At 36.6% G+C, this 27,725-nt stretch overlaps 1 protein-coding gene across 1 annotated transcript in view; it reads right to left on the bottom strand.

Annotated features, from left to right (window-relative positions):
• The window catches only part of LOC125267347 (metal transporter CNNM4), a 49,918-nt gene extending 25,505 nt beyond the window's left edge, over nt 1-24,413 (bottom strand). The window contains exons 1-4 of the mRNA XM_048188887.1: nt 22,823-24,413; nt 7,078-7,221; nt 6,586-6,720; nt 5,154-5,323 (exon numbers count right to left, since the gene is read on the bottom strand). Coding sequence (XP_048044844.1) covers nt 5,154-5,323; nt 6,586-6,720; nt 7,078-7,221; nt 22,823-24,194 — 1,821 coding nt within the window. The 5' untranslated portion in view covers nt 24,195-24,413. The remainder of the gene's footprint in view (nt 1-5,153; nt 5,324-6,585; nt 6,721-7,077; nt 7,222-22,822) is intronic.
• Nucleotides 24,414-27,725: the final 3,312 nt, after the last annotated feature.

Raw genomic sequence — 27,725 nt, 5'->3', positions numbered from 1 at the left:
GTGGCAGCAGCATGCTGTGGGGGTGTTTTTCAACTGCAGGGACAGGACGACTGGTTGCAAGCGAGGGAAAGATGAATGCAGCCAAGTACAGGGATATCCTGGACGAAAACCTTCTCCAGAGTGCTCAAGACCTCAGACTGGGCCGAAGGTTTACCTTCCAACAAGACAATGACCCTAAGCACACAGCTAAAATAACGAAGGAGTGGCTTCACAACAACTCCGTGACTGTTCTTGAATGGCCCAGCCAGAGCCCTGACTTAAACCCAATTGAGCATCTCTGGAGAGACCTAAAAATGTCTGTCCACCAACATTTACCATCCAACCTGACAGAACTGGAGAGGATCTGCAAGGAGGAATGGCAGAGGATCCCCAAATCCAGATGTGAAAAACTTGTTGCATCCTTCCCAAAAAGACTCATGGCTGTATTAGATCAAAAGGGTGCTTCTACTGAATACTGAGCAAAGGGTCTGAATACTTAGGACCATGTGATATTTCAGTTTTTCTTTTTTAATAAATCTGCAAAAATGTCAACAATTCTGTGTTTTTCTGTCAATATGGGGTGCTGTGTGTACATTAATGAGGAAAAAAAAAATGAACTTAAATGATTTTAGCAAATGGCTGCAAAATAACAAAGAGTGAAAAATTTAAGGGGGTCTGAATACTTTCCGTACCTACTGTACATACATATATATATATAAATAAAATACACACACACACACACACACACACACAAAGACCTATGAATTACAAATAATAACAAGAGCATTAATCAAAGAAGATGATTCAAAACCTGACAGTATATCATTCAAAATACAAAATAAACAAAATCTATTTTTCTTTATGTCAGGTTTTCAGACATATCTTTTTCCTTCAAGTGCAAACAGGAAAACATACATACTCTTTTATTCATCACAAACTCCAAGTCCTTTCAGCACATACGCACATGAGTGCAACAGAAGAAGTGCTGTGGATCTTTAGCACAAAGCTTGACACCTCAGAGAAAGCAGCATTAATCTTTGATGAAGGTCATTCGGCCCGCTCTCAGCTTGAGGCCCGGCTGGAGGCCGTCTTCAACTGGTGCCAGGAAAGAAAGGTCTCCATGTTGGGAAGTCTACTTGCAAGCACCTTTAATGTATTAAATAATAATCAAAATAATACAGCACATCCTGCTTCCACAAACACATCATTGAGCCGCTTTAAATAATAAATAACAAAGGCCACACAAACAGATGCCCGACATATTTAACAGCCTCAAACTGCTGCTAGTGTGCACTTCATAATCTATTAATGAATCTCCTTCCTGCTGTGAATAATCTACACCAGTGTACTAAGTTCAGACATTTTAACCGGAGAGCTTGAACTTGACAAGTTAATTCCATGACAGTTCAAGAAACAAAGTTCACACACTCAGAAGCGTAAATGCCACAAAAGTTTAAAGTGCCCCTATTAGCCTTTTTCAGATATTACCTTTCATGTAGTGTGTAATATAGCTGTTTGTGAATGTAAAAGTTTCATAGATCTCTCAAAAATAAAGAACCGATTCTGAACCGCCTCAAAAGAGTTGCTAGTAATTCCATTCTAACTTCCTGCTGGAACCTATTTAGGCTTGTAACAAATTTGCATAATCCCAGTCTATGGTCTTCATTGGTTGCCCGTGAACATCTATTTGACCCGCCCTCAAACACTGTAGTTGTAGCTGTCCTCAAAGAGTTTGGTTTGCGTTATCTACATGTTGATGCTGTTTTCTGTGCTGTGAAAGCAAATCCACTTTGAATGCACTTCCAAAGGATGAGGACTCAAGCTCGAATTGATACTGTAAAACCGACACCATCATTACTGTTCATATCACTGTGTATCAGGTGCTGAGGAAGCCTTTAGAGCTGTATTCAGGTAATGGCAGTTTCGTTTCCGACACGCGCTGTAAGCGGTGACCAATCACAACAGACTGGACCATCTGACCAAACAGAGCAGAGCAGGTGCTCTTGGAAAGGAGGGGTTTAGTGAGACTGAAACCTTTATCAATCTGTTTCAGACACTGTGAGAAAAGAGGTGATGCTGCAATGTATATTATGAGAAAATTAAAGTGTTTTTTTTTTATTCTGGATGCATGTAAATTTATTGTAGGAGACCTCTAAAACAAAATTAGGAAGCATGATGATATATTTGTGATATTCTGTGGTTTCCCCCATTTCTTTTGAGGATTATCATAGATTTGAACGTTCATTATAGAAGAAACAGTGTGTGGGGTCTGAAATTCACTGAATCACTGAAAGGCTGAGGTATGCATGTGATGTTTAACCATCATGAGCTGAATCGTCTAATGATTGTTTAGAGGCCAATAATAACAACAACAAATTCAAGAAAGACAGAGAATGAATGAAGGAATACGTGATGAATGATGGTACCACTGTGGGAAAAAGTACAACACTACACTTAGGAAAAAACCTGAGGTGAGCTTCATCCAGGTGATAATTTAATACGGTGTAAAATCACCAAGCTAATGGATGGGAAAGCGTGTGCAAACATATTTCGTAGTTAAACCTGGTTTAATGGTAATAACCTCCATCAAATGCTTTTTATTGCTACTTTACTGCGGTTGTGCAACAGTTACAAGGTATTTTGGGCCGTTTCTTTATACAAAACAGTAGCAGCATATTTTTGGATGCCTTTCTTCAGAGGTTTTTTGAGCTCATGCCAGACCAAGTCAAGAGGTCTTTTCTTTCCAACTGTTTTCTATTGTAGTTTCTGTTTTGAATTCTTCCTGATGCAACTTTTTTCTTGAATCTTCAACTTTCGTCTTTTATCTTGAGAGAAAATAAAACCAGGGCCCTGTTTACTCCTGTTATTAAGATGCGTTTTGGTTGATTGGATCACAAGTGGACGACACTAAATACAGGTGTAAACAGGGTCTAAAAAGTTTTGAGCTTGTCCACTTTTGACCACTTCCAGAGGTAGTCGAAAACGCATTAGACTGGACTGCTTTCTTAGTTTAGATGCTTGTGTGGTTGAATGTGTTTGAACAGCCGCAAAAGATCGCCTACTCTCCACCTACTAACCTAACGCCCAAAAAAACATTATGGGAAGCGCGTTAGCAAGACGGGATTCAAACTTTGTTGGCTGAAGACCCAAGTTTGGTTTGAAGACGAAAAATGTACCAAGCACAATGTTCTCCAACCATTTCTGATTTCTAACATGCACTCAGTGTTTGGCGTGGTCTTGCGACTATCAGAGCTGAAACGAAAGCTGCTGCTCTCATTATGTTTTTCCGTCTTCTCTGGGCAAGTTCATATGTAAATTACCCAAGCTTATTTTTTTCTTAAAGGTGCCATCGAATTGAAAATTGAATTTACCTCGGCATAGTTGAATAACAAGAGTTCAGTACATGGAAATGACATACAGTGAGTTTCAAACTCCATTGTTTCCTCCTTCTTATATAAATCTCATTTGTTTAAAAGACCTCAGAAGAACAGGCGAATCTCAACATAACACCGACTGTTACGTAACAGTCGGGGTGTACGCCCCCAATATTTGCATATACCAGCCCATGATCGAGGCATTACTCAAGGGCAGGATGTCTGGATGTGCACAGCTGAATCATCAGACTAGGTAAGCAAGCAAGAACAACAGCGAAAAATGGCAGATGGAGCGATAATAACTGACATGATCCATGATTACATGATATTTTTAGTGATATTTGTAAATTGTCCTTCTAAATGTTTCATTAGCATGTTGCTAATGTACTGTTAAATGTGGTTAAAGTTACCATCGTTTCTTACTGTATTCACGGAGACAAGAGCCGTCGCTATTTTCATTATTAAACACTTGCAGTCTGTATAATTCATAAACAACTTCTTTCTTTATAAATCTCTCCAACAGTGTAGCATTAGCCGTTAGCCACGGAGCACTATCAAACTCATTCAGATGTAAACATCCAAATACACACTGTACTTACGCGTTTAGACATGCTGCATGACGAACACTTTGTAAAGATCCATTTTGAGGGTTATATTAGCTGTGTGAACTTTGTGCAGTGATAAAGTTGAGAGCTCGGGAGGGGGCAGAGAGCGCGCGATTTAAAGGGGCCGCAGCATGAATCGGCGCATTTCTAATTTTGCCTCAAAATAGGCAATTAAAAAAAATGTATTACAAAAAAAATCTATGGGGTATTTTGAGCTGCAACTTCACAGACACATTCAGGGGACACCTTAGACTTATATTACATCTTGTAAAAAAACGTTCGATGGCACCTTTAAATATCTGAAAAAGCCCATACACTTACCTGCCCATAGACCCTCCCCTCAAAGAAGTGGTTGAAAGTGAACAAACGAGACAGATTAAAACACCAGGTGTAAACAGGTATGTGTCTCCCTCATCTACTTGTGATCTGATCGACCAAAGCGCATCTTAATACCAGGTGTAAACAGAGTCTTAGACACGACTGCCCTGCAAAACAGCTTGACTGTTACAGAAGTTAGTTATTAATGTTTCTGATAACTTTTTTTCTCATCTACACTATCATTCAAAAGTTTGGGGTCAGTAAGATTTCTTTTAAAGAAATGCATACTTTTATTCAGCAAGGAAGCATTACATTTCTATTCCAATTAAATGCTGTTCTTTTGAAATTAATTCATCAAAGAATCCTGACTTTTATTTCACAAACATATAAAACAGCACAACTCTTATCAACATTGATAATAATAGGAAATGTTACTTCAGCAAATCAGCATATTAGAATGATTTATGAAGGATCATGTTTTCCCAAAAACATTTTCAAAAATATTACCGGCCCCAAACTAAAACCTTCTTCTGAGGTCCTCTGAAATAATTTCTGATCAGGCCATAGCACACAACATAGATGTTCAGCTGGGCTGAAGACATTTACATGTTCCCAAACATCACCATATGGCCCTGATAAACTAGAGACAGGAAGTCTCACAAGTACTGTTTTATAAGCCAGCAGTTCTCTTTGAGTCAATTCTTCAACTTTAGCATGTGGCAACAGAAACCAATGCCAACCACACGCACATGCTGCGAGCCAAAGCCTGCTGTCTTAACCTGCTTAAAACACCTCGTCTGTCTAATTGGCTTTAAAATCCCTGCAAGCCGTGACCCTGGTAAAGATCAGCTCATTAGGCGTCAGTTTGTGCCGTTACCTGTAGTATGAGGATGAAGTAGTCCACGGGTTTCCCACGCAGGTAAAGGTAGTGATGCGGCGATTTCTTTTCATTCTCATTGAACTTGATCTCCTGGATCACATCAGGGTGTTTAAGGATACGCAGAAGAATTTTCTCTGAGATCAGAGATGGACTGAACAAATTAACCTCTGTGGAAACACAGGCAGCAGAGGCAGAAACAGACAGATGAGAGATGTAAAAATGAAAAAACATTAAAATGAGAAACTTGTAACACTTTAAAATAAGATTAAACATGTTAGTTTGTGGCAACATAGGGTTTCATTTGTTAACTACATTAGGATAATAATGAACAATACTTAATCTTAGGGTACGTTTACATAACAATGATGTACTAAAAACAGAAAAGTTTTTCCTTTGTGTTTTTCACTTACAGATGTCATGATGTCACTTTGTAAAGAAACACTACACACCTATAAATTGAACACATAATGCGCATTCACATGACGTCATCGTTTCCGCAAATTCCTGTTTTTGTAGTTTTCACAGAGACTAACAGTATCGTTTTCAAAAACTTTCACTTTGAAACCCGTTTTTAAAAGTTTGCTTTTTCAGGTCCCCAAAACGTTGTTGTCATGTAAATGAAAAGCAAAAACGCATAAAGTTTAAGTTATGTTTTTAAGTTGAAAACGGTGTTGTGTAAACGGACCCTTAATGTTAATTTTAACATTTACTAATAAATTATTAAAATCAAAAGTTGCATTTGTTAATATTATGTAATGGACCTGAGCTAACATGAACAAACAATAAACAGTTGTATTTTTATTAACTAACGTAAAAAAAAAAAAAAAAAATGAATGAATACTGTAATAAACGTAATGCTGATTGTTAGTTAAGGCATTAACTAACATTAACTACCAGGACCTTATTGTAAAGTGTTACCTAGTTGGTACAATATGTTACATTAGTTAATGTAAATCCATGCCAGCATTCAAGGCTATTTTCATGGCAAAAAAATGGGTAAAACATAAAAAAAAAAACCATAAAAAAAAACCCAAAAGAGGTTTAATATCCATTAATTAACATTAAATCAACAGTGCATGCATATTAGGCAAGTCAATATATATATATATAACAATTCCAAACTTCATCAATCTTAATCTTAACTACAATTCATTTTGTATAATCATTTAAAAGTGATGTATAATTGTTAATGAGGGTTGTAAGTGAAAAAATGCCTTGTATTCAGATGTGCAGAATTATTAATTATTAAGGTTTTCTTTTACAGGTAAAATGGGCCAAAAAACAGATTTAACTCACTGAAAAGACAAGCATTATTAAATGCCCATGAGAAGGATGTAATACTATAGAAATTGCAAAATGAAGGCGTGACCACTGGACAAGGCACGTACTGTTACAGTCAGTCTGGTGAGTGTTGTGACTGATTGTTTACCTGTTGCAAGGAAGCGGTGAGCGGCCAGCAGCAGCTGAGGAGAGATCTTGACTTTAGACTCACTCTCATGTTTGAAGGCAGAGAAGTCTCGCTTGTTTTTATTGTGTGCCACTTTCTTTCTGTTGCGGTTATCAGCTGCAAAAATGCACAAAAGTAATTGAGATGAGCACAACACTGAGGATTTTATAACAGAAGTCAGATTATTTAATTCCTCCCAAAAAAAAATAAATAAATAAATATTGGCACCATGAAAACTCTAACATCATAAACATGCTGATACGTGCTTCTCCAAAAATGCTGAGTGCATGTCTGTCATTTCGCAAGCATTCATGAAATGGTTTACGATGCAGAATATCAAGAGGAAGTAAAAAATCTGTGTGCTGGAAAATTTTGAGATGTGCAAATGCTGTGTGAATGTATTTCAAGAAAAGAGCAGTAATGTTGTCTGCATAACAACACTAAAAACACATTCATTAGACACGGTCCACTCACTGTAGAGGTCAGACTCGTCCAGGATTTCTGATTTGATGATCTCTTCAATGACATCTTCCAGGGTGACCAATCCCAGCACCTCATAGAACGGATCTCCCTCGCCTTCATTATTAACTTTCTGAACGATCGCCAAGTGCGATTTACCTGTAGAAGATAACGATTAATCAGATCAATTCAGAAAACTTCCAATCAATCAAATCAATCAATCAATCGAAATAAATAAATAAACAAACAAAAAATAAATAAATACAACCATTTAACTGAAAATTATAATTCAAATTCAGAAAAGAGTAATTGTGTTACTCTTTCAATGAACAGCTGATAATAATGTAAATAATAATAATAATAACAGTCAGTCAAATAACACTCAAAGAGTTTTAGTATTAAAGCTGAAAATATATTCATAAATAAGAATCAAGCAATAATGGTTTGCATAAAAAGAATAATATAATATTACATGAATTTTTTTTTAATTATATGAATTCTTTTCTGCATATACTAATGCATTAACATTTAAAGTTATATTAATTATTATTAACAATTATTATGAACAGACATGAATTATCAAATGGCACAAATAGTAACAATTTTATAATATGTTTATAAATTAAACATTAACCTGGATTAATGAGTACTGGTAAAAAAAAAAAAAAGTAAGTTTCTTCATTGTTTCTTCAATGCTTAGAACAGGGGTAGGCAAGTTCGGTCCTAGAGAGCCGCTGTCCTGCTGAGTTTAGCTCCAACCTTAATCAAACACAGCTGAACAAGCTAATCAAGCTCTTCAGGATTACTAAGGCTATAGGCAGCTGAAGGTTTTTTTCAGGGTTGGAGCTAAACTCTGCAGGACAGCGGCTCTCTAGGACCGAACTTGCTTACCCCTGGCTTAGAAGCAAACCATTTCCAAGTTGGTTTACTCAAAAAGTCTAAAATCTATGGCTTTGATCCATTTAATGACACTAGTATTGCAACAATTACACATTTGAGTTATGAGAAGATAAAGACAAACAACAAAAAAAACAGATTTTACATTTGATTATCCAACTCACTTACTAATTGTTTGAGTTTGCATTTATATTAAATTCAGAATCAGAGACTGAAGTACTCATATTAAGTTCAAAGAGAATATGTTAGCTATGACAGAGAGAAACTGAGCAACTACAGTATGAGAGAAATACAGACAGTCCCCTATTCTTATGAAATGTTCTATGGTAGAGTGATGGTACTGAGTGATTAGCCTTTACAATCATATAGCAATGAATTTACTTGGAATCCACACAGTAAACGCCCAAGAAACCATGACATGTTTACATACTAGTGTACGCTTTTGCTCAATTTAGTGATGGTAAATAGAAAACGCAGTATTGTAGCGCTTACTATATCTTGTTTCTTTATAAATAGTTTCATGGACAAACAGAAAGAGCTAAGGGTTCATACAGTTTAGGAGACGTCTATTGTGGACATTCAGCACACAAAGAGCCAGGAAATCCTAAAGCATTTGCTCATCAAAACAAAAATCCAGAAGTTATGTGTAGACATAACACCATGCGTGATGCGCTGACATAAGGAGCCAAAACAGTGACTTGCAAAACATAATTTAGCAGCTTAGGTTACAAAATATTTCAACTGTCTTGTCCACAAAAACACTTCCTATCTTCTACCACAGAAGTTTTGACTGCAAATGTTTAGACCACCAAACAATCACAGAAGCAAGATTTCATATTTACGTGGTATATAAAGTGCAATACCATTCAAAAGTTCACGATCACCATGATCACTAAATTGAGCAAGAATGCTTTAAATTGATCAAAAATGACAGAAAAGACATTTAAAAAAAAAAAAAAAAAAAAAATGTTTTGAATGTTTTGATCAAATTATCCTGAAAAAAAAAAGACACTTTCCACACTTCATTAAGCAGCACAGCCATTTTTAACTAATAATAAAAGAAATATTTCTTAAGCATCCAATCATAATATTATAATGATTTCTTAGGGGTCACATAACACTGAAGACTATACAAAAAATACAAAAATAAAATTCATTAAAATTGAAAATAGATGATACATTTTCTTCATCAAAGAATCCTGAAAAAAATGCATCACCGTTTCCACAAAAGTATTAAGCAGCACAAATGAAATACCTTCAAATAAAAAAGTTATTTTATTCTAATAATATTTCACAATATTACTGTTTTACTGTATTTTTGATCAAATAAATGCTGCCTTGGTGAGCAAAAGAGACTTCTTCCAAAAATTGTGTATATAGTGTAATGATACCCTCATGTCACGATTCGATATATATCACGATACTGAACTCACAATATGATATTATTGCAATACTTCAAGACATACTGTATGGCAAAAGGTTAAAAAAAGAAAGAAAGAAAAAAAATCTATTGATTAAAATGCTAAATTTGGTATTAAATTGGGTGTTGATACCAGAATAAAAATATTCATGATTCTGAAGTTGAAAATACAGAATTATTTTAGACAAATATGCTTCCATTCTGTCATTGACTAGATATATTTAAAATAAAGTAGGCCACTTTTTACTGGATACACAAGTCATTTGGCAATATTCCCCCATTGCATTATTATATATTATATTCAACAGTATATGTAGTAGTTCAATGTAATACTGACACTAAAACTCAAATAATGTAATGTAAACTTCAATGACATTACATTAATGTAATGTTCAATGTAAACTTGTTCAATAATTTTCATTTTGGGTGAACTATACACAAATGCATATTGTCACTATCCATGATATATTGCGATATGTTGTGACACGATATATTGTTACACCCCTAGTGTACATACACAATGTTATTTTAAATTGTACTAATATTTCACAAAATGACAACTATTTTGAACAGTCCAACATAAGAAAAACATAAGAATAATAATATTATAAAATAAAATAATATGGTAAAAGTCCAAACAACAACGGTAGTACTATGGTATGTCCAAAATCCATGGCAGTAGATGGTACTTGTTTTAGTGTTTACAACATATTTCAATCAAAGATGATGGTATTAATATGTTGCATATAAAACCAGTATCAACATGGTATCATCATTAGGGGCATTTGTGACCTAATGATTAGAGAGTCGGAATTGTAACCCGAAGGTCATGGGTTCGAGTCTCAGTACCAGCAGGAAATGTAGATGGGGGGATTGAATGAACAGTGCTCTCTTCCACTCTCATTACCCACAACAGAGGTGTCCTTGATCAAGACACCTAACCCCTAATCTCTCCCCAGGCACTGCAGCAAAAATGGCTGCCCACTGCTCTGGGTGTGTGTTCACGGTGTGTGTCTGTGTGTTCAACACTCAGTGCTGTTTGTGTGCACATGGATGGGTGAAAAGCAGAGCACAAATTACGAGTATGGGACACCATGTATGTCACTTTCACATCTAAACACTAAGCATGGTAATACCATGGTACTTTTCAGCTCGAGGACAGGGAATGAAGATATTTTGAATAATATGGATAACCAAACAGTTGACGGTGGCCATTGACTTTCATGGTAGGAAAAAAAAAATACAAATGGAAGTCAATGGGGTCCATCAACTCAATTCATACAGGTTTAGAGCAACTTGATGGTGAGTAAATGACAATTTTCATTTTTGGGTGAATTATCCCTTGAAAGCTCTCCTGCTTATCTCCCATCTCACTGTTTATAATGTGACAGGATGTAGCTAATAAAGCCTGAGCGGCACATGGAGACTAAACAGCCTGTACTCGAGTAATGCAGAAGATTATGGAACCCTGAATCTAGAGCAAGTGTCTTTGCTTGAGATGAGCGTACAGTCAGTTCAGTGTGTTTTTGGAACACAGATCTCCGGCAGCAGATGTCTCAGTGGGTCTGCATTATGCTGCAGAGGAACAAATGAGAGCCAAAAATCATGATGACACAAGAGAAACTATTCACGTCCTGTACCAAAGGACATTCTGAAAAGCTTAACGTGGCTTAATGTAAACACCATCTACTGCCAAGACAACAATACCACACAACACAATCATTTTGTGATGTAGCTGCTTAGATCCTATAATGTTGATGATTCATCTTTCAACAAGTTCCTTCGCACTCTGTGATCCGCCACGCGTGACAATCACAGTAGACACTGGATCTGTACTTTAGCCTATGTCACGCGTGACCTTTCTAAGATGATTATGTCATGCGTGGCGGATCACAGAGCAGTGCAAGACGAGCATTCGTGGTTAAAAAGCATATAATTTTTTTTAAGAAAATGTCGATCGTTTCGCTAGATAAGACCCTTATTCCTCATCTGGGATCGTGCAGAGCACTTTGAAGCTGCACTGAAACTGCAATTTCGACCTTCAAACCTGTTGAACTCCAATGAAGTCCACTACATAGAAAAAATTCCTGGAATGTTTTTCTCAAAAACCTTTATTTCTTAAAGTCCCTGTAGTCAATTCTGAGAATTCTTTCTAAACACTTTATAAATATTACAAATGTATTGCTGAAACACATTACAAAGTCTGTGAATTGTGTAATGCTTAATTGTGAAGTCAATGGGAACTCTATCAATAAGAGTCGAAAAAACATGCACAGACAAATCCAAATTAAACCCTGTGGCTCGTGACGACACATTGATGTTCGGTTTCTCGCACAAACCGGTCGTTTCGTGTCTTACGACATCAATGTGTCGTCACGAGCCGCAGGGTTTAATTTGGATTTGTCTGTGCATGTTTTTTCGACTCTAATTGATAGAGTTCACATTAACTCGCATTATTTGACTGACAGACGGCAATGGTTGGAGTTAAAAATCATCATTTGTGTTCTACTGAAGAAACAAAGACACCTACATTTTGGATGCCCTGGGGGTAAGCAGATAAACATCAAATTTTCATTTTTGGGTGAACTATCCCTTTAATAATGAGGAGTTTTAAGCTATGAAACTTGCAGGATGTTTTAATGTTACAAAGACCTTTAATATGTCAAAAGATTAAGGAAAATTTGATTTCCCATGTCATGACCCCTTTATGCATTGCCTCCCATATGGAGGTCCATTGGGACACAGCTAATTGCTAAGCACTTTATTGATCATAAATACTATGAACAATTGATAAGGCCAGAATCTAAATGCAAATAGCAAAGTGTAACATTAAGCTTTAGTAAACGCTTATAAAGACAAGGTTTAACATGGCTTAACATACTAAAACAAGTACATTTGCTTTATAATGGTTTTCTAAAATGGGGAAATTATTAACTTTTAAATGTAGCTGTAAAAAAAAAAAAAAAATTGACCTGAGCCTCAACTTGCTCTCCAAATAAGTGTCAATATACAAGGTGAAATATTTTCTGAGAATATTGCAACATTGTTTAAATAAAAGTGACTCGATTGTTCACTCTCTAATGAAAAAACAGTAATACACTTTCCATTAAATTGGCATTTCCAGACGGAACAAAAATGTTTTTACAGTAAAACCTCATGGCAAATGTTTTGAATGAATAAAATATTCATGTATTTTAAAAGTAAATTATATTAAAGTGCCCCTATTATGCTTATTCAGATATTACCTTTCATGCAGTGTGTAATATAGCTGTTTGATGTTTAAGTAAAAGGTCTGCAAAGTTTCAAAGATCAAAATGCATGATAAATGGACTCGGGCTCAAATGTGTATACAAGAGCTGTGGAAGCCTCCGGAGCTGAAATTCAGATATAGTAATGGGTGTTTTGTTTTGAACACATGCTTTAAGCAGTAGAACAATCACAACAGACTGGGCCATCTGGCTAATCAGAGCAGAGGAAGCTCTTGGAAAGGAGGGCTTCAGAGAGACTGAATCCTTTATCTAACCGTTTCAGACACTGTGAGAAATAGAGATGACGCTGCAATGTATATTATGAGAACATTCAAGCGTCTGCTGTCCACAAACACAGGTTTTCCCAAAGTCAGACAAAGACACATAAGTACTTTAGTTCAAATCTTATTTAATTTCTTATTTCAAAAATAACAAGTCAGTTTTGTCTTGCTGAGTCATCAATCCCTGCGGCTAAAATAATGCTTGTCTGTCTCTTGCTCCCTTCCTCCCTTTCTCTCTGCATCAGTGAACACACTCACCCACTGACAGACTCTGTACCCTGAAATCCACCTTACCAGCCATTTCAAACACTACACCCTTCTCATTTTACCCGGCGTTTCTCTCACAGCATCACCTGAAAGCCATTATGTATTCATTCATATAGAGTCACATAGGACACACCTAATCATTCTTCATTTTTCCACATTTTATAATAATACAGTCAGTATATATTTTTTTCTTATCAAAACTGTTCAAAAGTTAAAAAAAAAATAATAATAATACTTTTATTCAGCAAGGATGCATTATTAAACTTATCAAAAGTGACAGTAAGACATTCATAAAGGTGAATACCCATCAAAATAAACCCATCACAGGAATAAATTACATTTTAAAATATATTAAAATAAAAACTGTTATTTTAAATTGTAATAATGTTTAACAACATATAAACTATAACAATAATAAAAAATATTATTATACTGCAACAATAGTAAAAATAATCAGATGGTGTGTGTCATCTGATGTAGCAGATTTGATAATTTCTCAGAATTTTTGGTTAATATGTTACTTGAAATTACTTTCTTGAAAATACAGCAGCTTTTTAAATAATGTTTATGAACAACTTTAGTAAATTAAATTACTTTACAAATTAATCAACTTGAATCACATTAACAAATAGATCAGAAAAGTGGCATTTGCATGGGCACGTTCTTGCTTGTCAAACATATAAAGGTGAATGGAGTTGATTTAAACTTGTTGGGTCACTTCTGATTAAGTCAGTCACACCTCTAACGATGCATGAAATCAGAAGAAAGAAAGTAGTCTCAAAGAAAGTAGTCTACCCGTAATATGAAACGTTATCTAGAAATATGAAAAATTGCGGCATTACAGTTACAGTAGATTTGTTCATGTTACATCATATTTATAGTCCTTTCTTTTACATGTGTAGTCTGCAGTGTTGAGCATTATAACCAATCACATTAGATTAATTTTGCAGTATAGAGAGTTTCAGAGGTATCGAGAGATTTTGCGAAAGTGCATAACTCACATTAGACTGAAGTCATGGACTGCTTCGGTGTTCTTTGATCATTTCTTAATGTAATGGCTATATTCCTAGTTTGAAAAAAGCTTTTTTTTATGCTACCAAAATAATCAATGTCAAGTCTTCTTTTACTAATCCGTAAAAAAGTAATAAACTCATTACAGTTCTTGGCTTGTTTTGTCCGTAGCCAGAATGTGATGCTTTTTCCCCACCAAAAAACTTTGCAAGTGGTTAAAAAGGTACTTAAACAACAGATACGCAGATTCAAGTAGATTTTAATATGGTAATTATAAAAACTGGCCCCTACAAAAGAAAAAACAAAAAGTGCATGTATGTAATATATATATATATATATATATATATATATATATATATATATATATATATATATATATATATATATATATATATATATATATATATATATATATATATATATATATATATATATATATATATATCATATATCATTTTTAACATGCAAAAAATATCAAAAATATCTTTAGAAGTCTTAATACATGTGCTCACGAATGTTCTTCAGACTTGCAAAAAAGAAAAAGAAAAACAAAGTGTTCACAATGTTGTGTCCCACAGAAATTGAATTCTGCAGAAAAAGAACATTACTGATCTCATCCAAATGAGTCATTCGGCTAATCTGAGTCATATGCAATTAAAGATGCCCATGTTTCTTTACTCAGGGGATGAGTAAATTGCATCTGTAATTGCACACGCCATCTTTAGTTGCATATGAGGGTTTGTCATCTGAAGTTTCACTGAGGGTCAGTTTCTGAAACTTATCACAAGTACGTCACTGCAGTACCACATAAACTGAACATCTGTCTGCAGCCAGCACTGTGGATGCGTATGTGTGATTGTTAAATATCTGCATGTTTACATTTGTTTACAATTTTTAACAAAAATTATAAATGGTTGTCGTTGCTGCAACTTTTAACATCATTACAAAAACTCCAGAATTATTTCTGGAACAAGTACTGTAATGTGAACATGAATCGCCACTTACAGTAGTGTTACATTTCAGAATGGAACCACCAGACCAAATGGAGTTTGTTAAAAATAAAATATGTAAAAATAGAGATTTGCCTATTGGTTAACATTAAGTAAATGTAATCTGAAAAGGAAAGTGATTTGAGAGAAAGAGCCATAGTCAATACTGATTTGATGGCAAGAAACTTCTACCACTTTTCAAATGTCATTTCAATAATCTTTACATCAACCATTAGATATATCTTAAAATATTTATTTTTAAATAAACTTTAAAGGGTTAGCTCTCCCTCATGTCGTTCCAAACCCGTAAGACCTCCGCTCATCTTCGGAACACATTTTAAGATATTTTAGATTTAGTCCGAGAGCTTTCTGTCCCTCCATTGAAAATGTATGTACGGTATACTGTCCATGTCCAGAAAGGTAATAAAAACATCATCAAAGTAGTCCATGTGACATCAGAGGGTTAGTTAGAATTTGTTGAAGCGTCGAAAATACATTTTGGTCCAAAAATAACAAAAACTAAGACTTTATTCAGCATTGTCTTCTCTTCTGGAATCCTTTCCATTGAATTGATTCCATTGAATCCTTTCATCTGTCGGCGTTGGGAATGCACTTTTACGTCGCCGTGGTTGTTTTTGGTGATTAGGACATCCGCGACATTTTGAAGCATCAAAAATACATTTTGGTCCAAAATAACAAAAACTACGACTTTATTCAGCATTGTATTCTCTTCCGGGTCTGTTGTCAATCCGCGTTCACGACTCCGCTTCTTCTTCTTCTTCTTTCCTGTTTTACGGCGGTTGGCATCCAGCTTATTGGTGCATTACCGCCCCCTTCTGCTCCGGAGTGTGGTTCACGACTCCACAGTGACACTGCTGATGTAAGACGCTGCTGACGTGTTATCCGGTGCGCCAGAGCTTCGTTTACAGTCTGAGGGAGTATTCAAGCTATTCTACATTGTTTGTATTTTGGTATTGCTATATTTTTTAAAATGGTGTGTAAGTGTGCATGTCGCGGATGTCCTAATCGCCAAAAACAACCATGGCGACGTAAAGTGGTGGTAAATGGAAGCTCAAGCATGTTTGCTTGACGTGTGAGAACCAATGAGGTTCATTCTCATGTTACGCAGCACGTTTGAGCTTCCGGAAGAATCAATTTTCAAAGCAATCCAGTCTCTTCAGAAAATTTTAAATAAACCACTCAATTATGGATTCATTTTATGATCTCTTTATGAACTTTTTGAAGCATCAAAATGTCAGTTGTGTAGCTGTCAAGAGAGGATCAGAAAGCTCTCAGATTCCATCAAAAAGATCTTCATTTATGTTCTGAAGATGAACAAAAGTCTTACAGGTTTGGAAGTTTTCATTTTTGGGTGAACTAACCCACATAGTAAGTGAGGCTCTGACATTAAACCTAGAACCATCCAAATCATCATCTCCTTCATCAACAGAGCCTTTCCTTCTTGCGATCTAACACACGCACAAACACGTAGTGTATGCTCGGTCAGCACTCCTAATCAACAAATGACATGACAGGAAGAGAGAAGTATTTGTGACACTGTAGCCATGAACGCATGCACAGAGAAACACAGAGACCGTGATCCTACTGGAATACAAAGAGGCTTATGACATGACAATACCGTCAGAGAGCCGGCCGAATCCACTTAGCAACACTAATCACTGACCAAAACAACAAATTAAAGCACAGGTTTGACAGAAATGCGTCTTTTCCTCTTTTTCTGACTGGATTTTGATTGCACTTGGGTGTTGTTGAATTTTAACTCTCAGTCAACAACAAGCAAATGAACTCTGTTGTTAGAGCCAGTTTATTCCAGCTTAGGGGTTTATGGAAATTGAAATATTTTCTATCTTTTAGTGACCTAGAGACAGTTATTCATGCCTTCATTTCAACAAGGCTTGATTAAGGTAATGCTTTATATGCTGGTATCAACCAGTTTTCCCTATCACGTTTGCAATTAGTTGAAAATGCTGCAGCTCGCTTTTTACAGGGAAGAAAAAACGTGAGCAGTGAGCACATGACCACTATTTTGGCACACTTAGATTGGTTACCGGTCAAATTTACAATTGATTACAAGGTTTTAGTTTTTGTATTTAAAGCCTTGCACGGTCGAGCTCCAGTTTATATCTCAGACCTTATTTGTCCATACTCTACTAAAAGAACTCTCAGATCATCCTCAAACTACTAACCATCCCATTGTCTCACTTGAACTCTAAAGGTGATAGAGCCTTTTCCGTATTTGCCTCTGGAATTTGCTACCTCAGTCGATTAGGTTTTCCTCCTCCCTAGGTTTTTCCTCCTCTCAGGCCTATTCATAATATTAGATCTTTTAGTCTAAGTGAGTTAAAATCTTAGTCCTGATTTTATTTGGTTTTATGGTTTATGTTGTTGATTTTCATACTTAGTATTCTTATATGACTGTTATCCTTTTTATTGTGTTATTGTGAAGCACCTTGGTCAGCAGAAATGTTCTTTTAATGTGCTGTATAAATAAAAGTGACCTTGCACAAATTTCTTGCGGGGTCAACCAGAAAAAAGTCATGGTTCTTGCAAAAAAATCCAATGACTAAACTCATTGTAAACATAAACTAAAACTAACTGAGCACACTTTTCAGAATCGGCCATTCATTGTGGTTATTGCCCTGCTTTTGACCTTTACACATTCACACATTACACGCAATGCAAAACCATTTTTCCACAGTACCACATGGTAGATGGCAACCCAAACACTGGGCGACAGTGGCAGAATGCCATCTTTGAGTACCGCCGTGTTTAAGTGGGACAGGACAATTGGATGAGGAAAGAAATACAACGGTTTGGGTTTGTATCATGGATAGGAAGTAGTAAGAAAAGACTTCTGCTTTAACCAGAGGAAGTGTTTCAAAACAGACAAACTCATAAGCTGAACAAACAACATGCATAACCATTCTGGTTTTTATTGAATAAATCTAGAATCCAGCCATCTCTATTGACAGGTAACTAAGATATTACCTGGCCTGCCCAATTCAAAAGCACAAAAAAGCATGTGTCTTTGAGGATTACTGCCTTTCTGCTCACTAGTTAAGCATTAGTTCACCCAAAAATAAAAATTCTGTCATTAATTACTCACCCTCATGTCATTCCAATCCAAAACCCGTAAGACCTTCGTTCGTCTTTGGAACACAAATTAAGATATTTTTGAAGAAATCCAAGAGGTATATGACTTGTCCATAGACAGCAATATAATCAACACTTTCAAGGTCCAGAAAGGTACTAAAGACATAACATAAGCAGTGCTTCCCACACATAGACTTTACTTGGGCGGGCCGCCCATGTATAATAAGGGCCGCCCAAGTATATTTGGAGACACATTTTTGCTTTTATTATTTTTATCATCTTGTACTTTTATATCCGCGCAAGATAATGAAACCATCCGCGATTGAATAACTAGTCGTTTCGTACCTGCTCATTATGTGTGTGTCAGAACTGTTTTCACAAAGAGCGCTGCATGTTGCAAAGTCACAAGAGGGCGCTGTTGCGCGTTCTACAAGCTCGCGCAACAGTGCTTCAGACTGCTTCAAAGTGATTCTCAATCAATGAAAAGTGCAGATTTATGCCAAGCGATTGCTAATGAACTCAAGTTGATGAATTATTAAAGTCTACTTCATGGCCTTTATATAAAATGTTTTAGACGGTTGTAAGAATCTGAAGGATCAGCCTGCAATAGTACAGACATTTCAAAATAAGAGTCCCGGTGTATTTCGGGCTTGTTTATAATTAAAAGTCACACGCTAAGTTTTTTCTTTTGGGCATTATTGGTATTTTGGTTACACAATAAATTGTATTTAATTTGATTTCCATTTAATTCATAGTAAATTATTGTAGTCTAAATAGTCTAAATTGTAGTCTATGTAATTAAAATTAATTTCAATAAATAAAAATACTGTTAAAAATCACACATTATTTGTTTGTCACATGTAGTAGACAATTTTTGTGCCGTGTGTAATAGGAGGATTTTTCGCCCGGCTACCACCGCAAGTATATTTCAAACCTGTGGGAAGCACTGATAAGGTACTAAAAGCAAAACAAAAATAATGACTTCATTCAACAATTTCCTCCCTTCCCTGTCATTATCCTTACACAGGTGTCACAGTAAGCACAGTGAAGGCTTCCGTGTTTATGTCTGAATGAGGCTTAGTATTGGCAGATGCTGATCACATGAGCAGCACAACGCATGCGTGTGATGCTGACGCAGGAGCCAGCCAATAACGAGTCGGCATTCTAACGTAGAACTTGGAAGTACTGGATGTAAAACAACGTATGAGAATGACACAGAAGAGAAGATATTGTTGAATAAAGTAGTATTTTTGTTTTGTGTATGGTTTTAACAATGTCTTTAGTACCTTTCTGGACCTTGAAAGTGGTGGTTAAGTTGCTGCCTATATGGACGAGTCATATACCTCTCAGATTTCATCAAAAATATCTTAATTAGTGTACAGAAGATAAACGAAGGCCTTACAGGTCTGGAATGACATGAGGGTGAGTAATTCTTATTTTTTGGGTGAACTAACCCTTTAAGGTACATGTCTGACAGCAACAAAATCATAAGTCTGTGCTACCATTCTGATAACCATAATCCATAACAATCTGAAAGATATCCACTGCAGAGTGAAACCAAGTTTAATTAACATTAAATCCAAACATTTTTTCTAGCGTCTTCATTAAGAAGTCATCATGTTATCAGTTTAAAGTCCTTTGGTACTATTGCCTACTATAACCATTCAGGACAACATATTGTGACTATCACTTCTACTGTACACCAATGCAATTGAGCTATAAAATATTAGTACAAAACATTATTGTACTAAAACATTAGTACAATAACTAACGCTAATACTAGAGTTAAGGATTATACTAGAATACAGGCAATCAATCAGACTATGAATAATTGTAATATGCCATTTTGATTGGCTTGGCTGTTTAAATAGATAGTAAAAATAGAAGTATATACACATTTCTCCACATTTTGTACAATAAAACAATTCAAGTTCTGGATATATAGCTCAAGTCCCAAATCAAAACTTGTTAGATTTTGTTGTATTTGGCCGAGCAGTCGTTTGGGTGGCTCGCCAATGTATTAGATTTCTCCAATACATAAAATAAGTAACAGTTCTTGCGGGGAGAAGAATTTATTGAATGTAGTAATGTAGCACAGTTCTTCATTATCAATGTCAGCGTGTCGGCCTTCAAAATATCTTAACCCAAATTTCTGTCTGTGGGACAGAACACAAAGACAAAAGGGCTACAAACAATAGAAAATTGTTAGGAGCAGGACCTCCCAGAGGAGATCGATCTACCCTGCAATCTACTCTGAGCAATCCAGTTTATTCGTCATTCACACCCATCTGTTTCTGTCCATACGTCTGTATGGTCCATTTGGTTCACACCTTTACTACAGATAGAATTGACTGCATCTGAAGCACAGTCACGATGTAAATACATCTGACTAAAGCAGATAAAAATACATAATCTTTCACCTGCTAACAGTAAACTTCTGCAAGCAGTGATAACAGGTTTTTCATCATTATTAGTCACAGTTATTGTGATGACAACAAACACATGTGATTAGTCAAACGGGCTGGTTGCATAAAATGCTTGGACTACTTTGCAAGTTAGTCATCTAATTTTATTCTGGTCATAACTTTTCAGTCAATTACATGAAAAGGTAGATTGGGCCAATTTGAATCTGAAAAGTAATGTTAAATACCAGCCAAGTATTTTATGCAAGGCTTCAGGACCAAACTACAGATGTCTGCTTGCACATTGCTACTAATGACATCGTAACTATTGATAATAGGTGGATTAACTGAATTGCAGCCTTATTGGGAAACATTCCCAAGACCATATTAGCATGAAGTCAATATGAAATGGCATTTGCAAGCCATTTTATTTCTGTAATATAAAAATGTCCAAGCGAAACAAGATTTTCAATGAAAAAACTCTAAATAGAATTGATTGGATCATGAAAAATTCTATATATCAGGGTAACTATCATTAAAAAAATTTTCTTAAAGGGTTAATTCACCCAAAAATGAAAATGATGTAATTTATTACTCACCCTCATGTCGTTCCACACCCGTAAGATTTTTGTTCATCTTCGGAACACAAAGTAAGATATTTTTGATGAAATCCGATGGCTCAGTGAGGCCTGCATTGCCAGCAAGATAATTAACACTTTCAGATGCTTAGAAAGCTACTACAGACATATTTAAAACAGTTCATGTGAGTACAGTGGTTCAACCTTAATATTATAAAGCGACGAGAATACTTTTTGTGCACAAAAAACAAAACTTTTCAACAATATCTCGTGATGAGCGATTTCAAAACACTGCTTCATGAAGCTTTACAATCTTTTGTTTTGAATCAGTGGTTCGGAGCAACAAAGTCACGTGATTTCAGTAAACGACACATCAAAAGTTCACATGACTTTGGCAGTTTGATATGCACTCTGCACCACTAAATCGAAACAAAACATTTGTAAAGCTTCGAAGCTTCATGAAGCAGTGTTTTGAAATTGCCCATCACTAGATATTGTTGAATAAAGTCGCTATGTTGTTTTTTTTTTTGATGCACAAAAAGTATTCTTGTCGCTTCATAACATTAAGATTGAACCACTGTAGTCACATGAACTGTTTTAAAGTATTTGAAAGTGTTAATTATCTTGCTGTCTATAGAGGCCTCACTCAGCCATTGGATTTTATCAAAAACATCTTAATTTGTGTCCTGAAGATGAACAAAGGTCTTACTGGTTTGGATCGACATGAGGGTGAGTAATAAGTGACTGAATTTTCATTTTTGGGTGAATTAACCCTTTAACTGAAATAAAGCTGAAACAAAACAAAACAAAATAAAATAAAATAAAGTAGAAATGTTGTCTTGGGAAGTAACAGAAATAAGTTTAAGTTGAAGCACTTTACTAACTTGAAATTAAAGCTAAATAGTGATATAATAAACAACATAAATAAAAATAACAAATGCACATTAAAAATGACTACTAAATTACTAAATATTTAGTAGTAATTTAGTTATAAAAAAACTAATACAAAATGACCAAAAATGTAAAAAAAACTGAAAATAGTTATTAATAAAATCTATAATTGTATATAAATAATACTAAAAAAAAAAACACAAAAAAACACTGCTCTATATGACTGATGTTTGGAGGGGCAGGAAAATTCAGGAATGACACACACTGATGATTTTATTAAGAGAGCAAACAAGGTCAATAATGATTTCATGTCGACTTCATGCGCTTCAGGAAAGCAACCTCCCAAAAAATGTGTGTGGGAGAAAGTGAGAGAACACAAGAGAAGAAAGACTGCCAAAGACTGACCTTGACAGTAAGTGGAGGAGAGAAAGGTCCATGGGGAGAGAGGATGTGTGTTTTCCAACCTGACAGGAGCGGGACTAATTAATTAAGAATAGATAGTGACCTTTTCCACAATCTCTCCAAAAGTGACATCACTGCTGATCCACCTCCCTCCGGCTGTACTGTTCCTCACTACACCTGATGAATCTCACTGATAGTGACAATGAGAAATGCTGCAGGAAAAACAGTGACAAAAAAAAAAAAAAAAAACATTCACCAACCTTTTTTAAACTCCTCCAGCATGGAATCCAACTTGGTGTCGTGAAACACAAAGTGGACCGGATGGTTGTAGAACTTAGTGATGGTCTTCAACGTAGTGCAATCATCTGGATCCACAAACGCCAGGTCCTTCACAAAGAGGATGTCCACGATATTGGTCCGTTCATCCTCATAAACGGGAATGCGAGTGTATCCGCTCTCCATGATTTCCGACATGGTGTTGAAGTCCAGGACAGTGTCGCTGTTGATCATGAAGCAGTTGCTGAGTGGAGTCATGATGTCCTCCACCGTCTTAGTCCTCAACTCCAGAGCTCCCTGGATCATGTTCATCTCCTCTTTCACCAGGTCATTGTACGGCTCCGTCACCTTAAGCATCCCCACCAACTTCTCTCTGTTGTACACGGTGCCGATCTCCTGGCCTAGCACGCAATCCAAGAGTTTGCTGATAGGGAAGGACAGCGGAAAGGTCAGAAGCATGAAGAACTTAGTGATGTGGATGGTGTTGGCACCCACCGCCAAGCCATGGCGAGAGCAGAGCGCCTGAGGAACGATCTCTCCGAAGATGACTATACCGATGGTTGACGCCACTACAGCACCCAGACCTGAGCCGATGAGATCATCCAGAAGGATGGTCAGCGTGGTGTTGACCAACACGTTTCCAAGGAGAAGTGAGCACAACAGGTAGTTTCCTTTCCTCCGTATGGGTTCGATCTTGCGTGCGTACTTCTTTTCTTTATCAGTGCCACAACTCTGCACGATTCGCAGCTCCATGGGATCCAAAGCCATGAGCCCCAAGTTCAGACCACTGAACATACCTGAGAGCACCAGGAGGCAGGCTATCAAGATTACTTGGAGCCAAATGGGAAGCAGCGACTTCTTCTCCTCCACCACGCTCAACCATCCATCATGTTCTCCAAGCGGGTACCACTTCCCATCTTGGCTGTCTCTGACGCACAGCCAATAATCACTCTTGGACTCACTTTTCCTAAGTGTTTTAATTTTTACCTTCAGCACTCCAGAGGTGCCCTGACTGCTGACATTCATACCCTCCTCGATGAAGATGTCTTTGGTGAAGGGAGAACAAGTCCTGTTGGAGTCAGAGCCTGTGTCCTCGTCCTGACCCACGAACTTAATCTGCTTCCAGGTGTCATTTCTGATCTGCAGCCCGTAGAACCTGAGGAGGATTTCGCTCCCTTCGGTTACCTGTATGATCCCATCATCGGTGGTCGTGGCGGGCTTGACGCTCATCTCCAGCCGCATGCCGAGGATCCGGCTGTCGCTCCCCCAGGATTCCGCTCTATTCGCACAGACTCTACTCCAAAAGAACAGCATTAAAGTTAGCGTGTACCCTTTCCAACTGCATTCTGTCGCCATGTTTGTTTCACTCTCTGCGGAATGAGAGTTGACGTCACCTACTCATTTCACAAGACCTCGCCCCTTCATTAACATAGCGCCCTTGGAACGCCAATCAGCGTGTGGTTCGTCACCTTATAAGGAAGAACGAGCCTTCTTGGGTTTGTTTGCTTAAGGAAGACCGGTTTTTCTGTACTGTTAAGGTGGAGCGGTTTGTTTTAATTCCCAAACTTTCTGAAAAGTCTGAAAATATGAGATAAAACTGTTTATAAAACATACACAATTGTAAAATTAGCTTTTTTGTGAAGGAACTTAATACTTGTGTAGAATAAGGACGCATTAAAGGGTTAGTTCACCCAAAAATTAAAATAATGTCATTTATAACTCACCCTCATGTCGTAAGGTCACTAATTAAGATATTTTTGATTAAATCCGATGGCTCAGCAATGACACTTCCTCTCGCAAGATCCATAAAGGTACTAAAAACATATTTAAATCAGTTCATGTGAGTTCAATGGTTAAAAAAAAAACTAAAATAACGACTTTTCAACAATATCTATATGGGCCGATTTCAAAACACTGTTTCGGAGCTTTGCGAATCGAGCAGTGACTCGGAGCGCCAAAGTCACGTGATTTCAGCAGTTTAGCAGTTTGATAGGCGATCCGAGTCACTGATTCGATTCGTAAAGCTCCGAAGCAGTGTTTTGAAGTCGGCACATCACTATATTGTTGAAAAGTCCTCATTTTGTTTTGTTTTTTGGCGCACAAAAAGTATACTCGTCGCTTTATAATATTAAGGTAGAACCACTGTACTCACATGAACTGATTTAAATATGTTTTTAGTACCTTTCTGGAGCTTGAGAGAGGAAATGTCATTTCTGTGAATGCAGGCCTCACTGAGCCATCGGATTTAATCAAAAATATCTTGTTCCGAAGATGAATGAAGGCCTTATGGATGTAGAACGACATGAGGGTGAGTAATTAATGACATTATTTTCATTTTTTGGGTGAACTAACCCTAAATTGACTAAAGCAACAGTAATATTTACAAAAGTCTCCTGTTTCAAATAAATGCTGTTCTTTTGAACTTTCAATTAATCAGAGAATCCTGAAAAAATGTATCACGGTTTCCACAAAAATATTAAGCAGAACAACTGTTTTCAACACAGATAAATATAGCTGCGAGCAGCGATGGCGGGCCCAAGCCCGGTGGCACCGCCACCCCGGTGGCTTCAGGGCAACTGTGCACAGCGGGCAATAGGCACTTAAAACGGTTAAACATCAAAGGACTATGTCAAATTCACTCCACATTTACTGCACTACAAGGTGCCACTATAGAGCCCCTCCTCCCTGCCCATTTTCAAAGGATTACATGTGCCAAGTTTTAACATTATTCTGATGAATTTTGAAGCAAATCAGGTAAAAATAAGAGGGTGATCTCAATGTATGCTGAAAGTGACACATTTTCTGCTTCCAGTTGGTGGCGCTATTACTTTGAATCACAATAGTCACATCCATGTGATCAGCCTTGTACAACGAAGACTAAGCCGAAGTTTCATCAAAATCAATTAATGTATGCAGAAGTTATAACACTTTGTTTCCCTTTTCTTGCCATAAATTCGTTGCCTCGCCACGGCCAAACCGTTTGAGATATCCAAAATCCGTTTGCAATTAAACAACTTCAATGTGTTAGCAACAAGTTAAAAAAAGTTTGGTGTAAATTGGATAAACCCTGTAGGAGCAGTAGTATAAAATTCATAGCCTGTTTTTTCAAAAAATTAACATTCAAACCAAAATAGCTGACTTCCTGTTGGTCGGAGCTAATGAATGTAAATTAGAAAATTGTCCGGCTTGATGAGAACAATATGTGTACCGAGTTTGGTGATTGTAGGAAAAACTAACCCCCCCACTTTTGTCAAAAGGTGGCGCTACTGAGCCCCTCCACCACGCCCATTTCTATGGCTTTGTCCATGTCTACTGGTTGACAATATTGATGTGTGTGTCGAGTTTCATGCAATTTGAAGCATGTTAAGAGCCTCAAAAACACTCAAGAATATTATTACAGTTTGACCTGTTGCCATGGCAACAATATTTCAAATATCAAAAATCCTGTCATAGGTCTACATCTGCTGTGTATTGACATTACACTGATGAAGTTTGAAGCAAATCAGGTAAAAATAAGAGGGTGATCTCAAAACATTTCAAAAAGTGATACACTTCCTGCTGCCAGTTGGTGGCGCTATAACTTTGACTCACAATAGTCACATCCATGTGATCAGACTCCTATAACGAACACACTCGTGAAGTTTCATAAAGATCAATATATGTATGCAGACGTTATAACACATTTCCTGTTTCCTTTTTCTCGCCATAAATTCGTTGCCTCGCCACGGCCAAACCGTTCGAGATATCAAAAATCCCCTGGCAATTTTTAATCATCAGTGTCTTGACTTCATGCTGACCGAGTTTGGTGGCGATCGGATTAATCGTCTAGGAGGAGTATATCAAATTCCAGAGCATGCGTTTTTCAAACAACCCTTAATAGCTGACTTCCTGTTGGCGTGGTGTTTAACTTAGAGCACGAAAGTTGTTCGGCCCGATGAGGTCTATATGTGTACTGAGTTTCATACTAATACGTGCAAGCGTGTTTAATATATGGACCAAATTTTCAGACTTTTTTCAAGGGGGCGCTGTCGAGCCCCCCTGCCACGCCCGGGTACCAGCCTCTCCGGCGTCCTAATGGCCGCGGATTCCAATGTGTGTGCCAATTTTCAAGAGTTTTTGAGCATGTTAAGGCCCCCAAAAAGCCCCGGAAGACGGAAAAAAAAAAAAAAAAAAAAAAAAAAAAAAAAATAATAATAATCCTTAGAAGAACAAGAGGGCCCTGCGCGAATTTTCGCTTGGGCCCTAATAATATGAAATATATTATTTCATATATTAGCATGATTTCTGAAGGATCTGTGACTATTAAGACTGAAAATTCAGCTTTGCTATCACAGGAAAAAATAGATTTAATTATCGTAAATTAAAATATACGTTATGAATATATAGCCTATTGCATTTCACTATATTAACAAATGTCACAATACAAAATATTTTTATTGTACTACCAAAAGACAGATTTATACACATAGGCCTATATGAACTTTTTGTATTAAATGGAATTATTTTTAAATAAATTTATTTATATGATATATTATTTATTAGTGTAGTGTGTATGTATTTTATGCTTTGGAAATGTAATGCGTCTTCATTCAATGCCAAAAAGCTATTCTGCATCTTTAGATTCCCATTTTAATGGCGCCATCTAATGGACAGATGTAACCACTGGCTTGATTATAATGGATCAAAATGCTTCACCAACAGATGGCGCCGTCAGACAGGCTACAAATGAACACTACTACAACACACAGGGTAAAATACTCACCTTTTAAGTAAATGTTCATTATTCCAAATTATTTTAGAGTAGATTTAGTCTGTTCATGGGAACCGGTTATGTTAGACGCTCCTTTAGAACTATGCATAAATATAGGTCAGAAAGACAAGAAAAAA

Source organism: Megalobrama amblycephala, linkage group LG4 (genome assembly GCF_018812025.1).
Source record: "Megalobrama amblycephala isolate DHTTF-2021 linkage group LG4, ASM1881202v1, whole genome shotgun sequence".
Lineage (NCBI taxonomy): Eukaryota > Metazoa > Chordata > Actinopteri > Cypriniformes > Xenocyprididae > Megalobrama > Megalobrama amblycephala.
The sequence above is the reverse complement of the archived record's forward strand: the minus strand, read 5'-3'. Positions and strand labels throughout refer to the sequence as shown.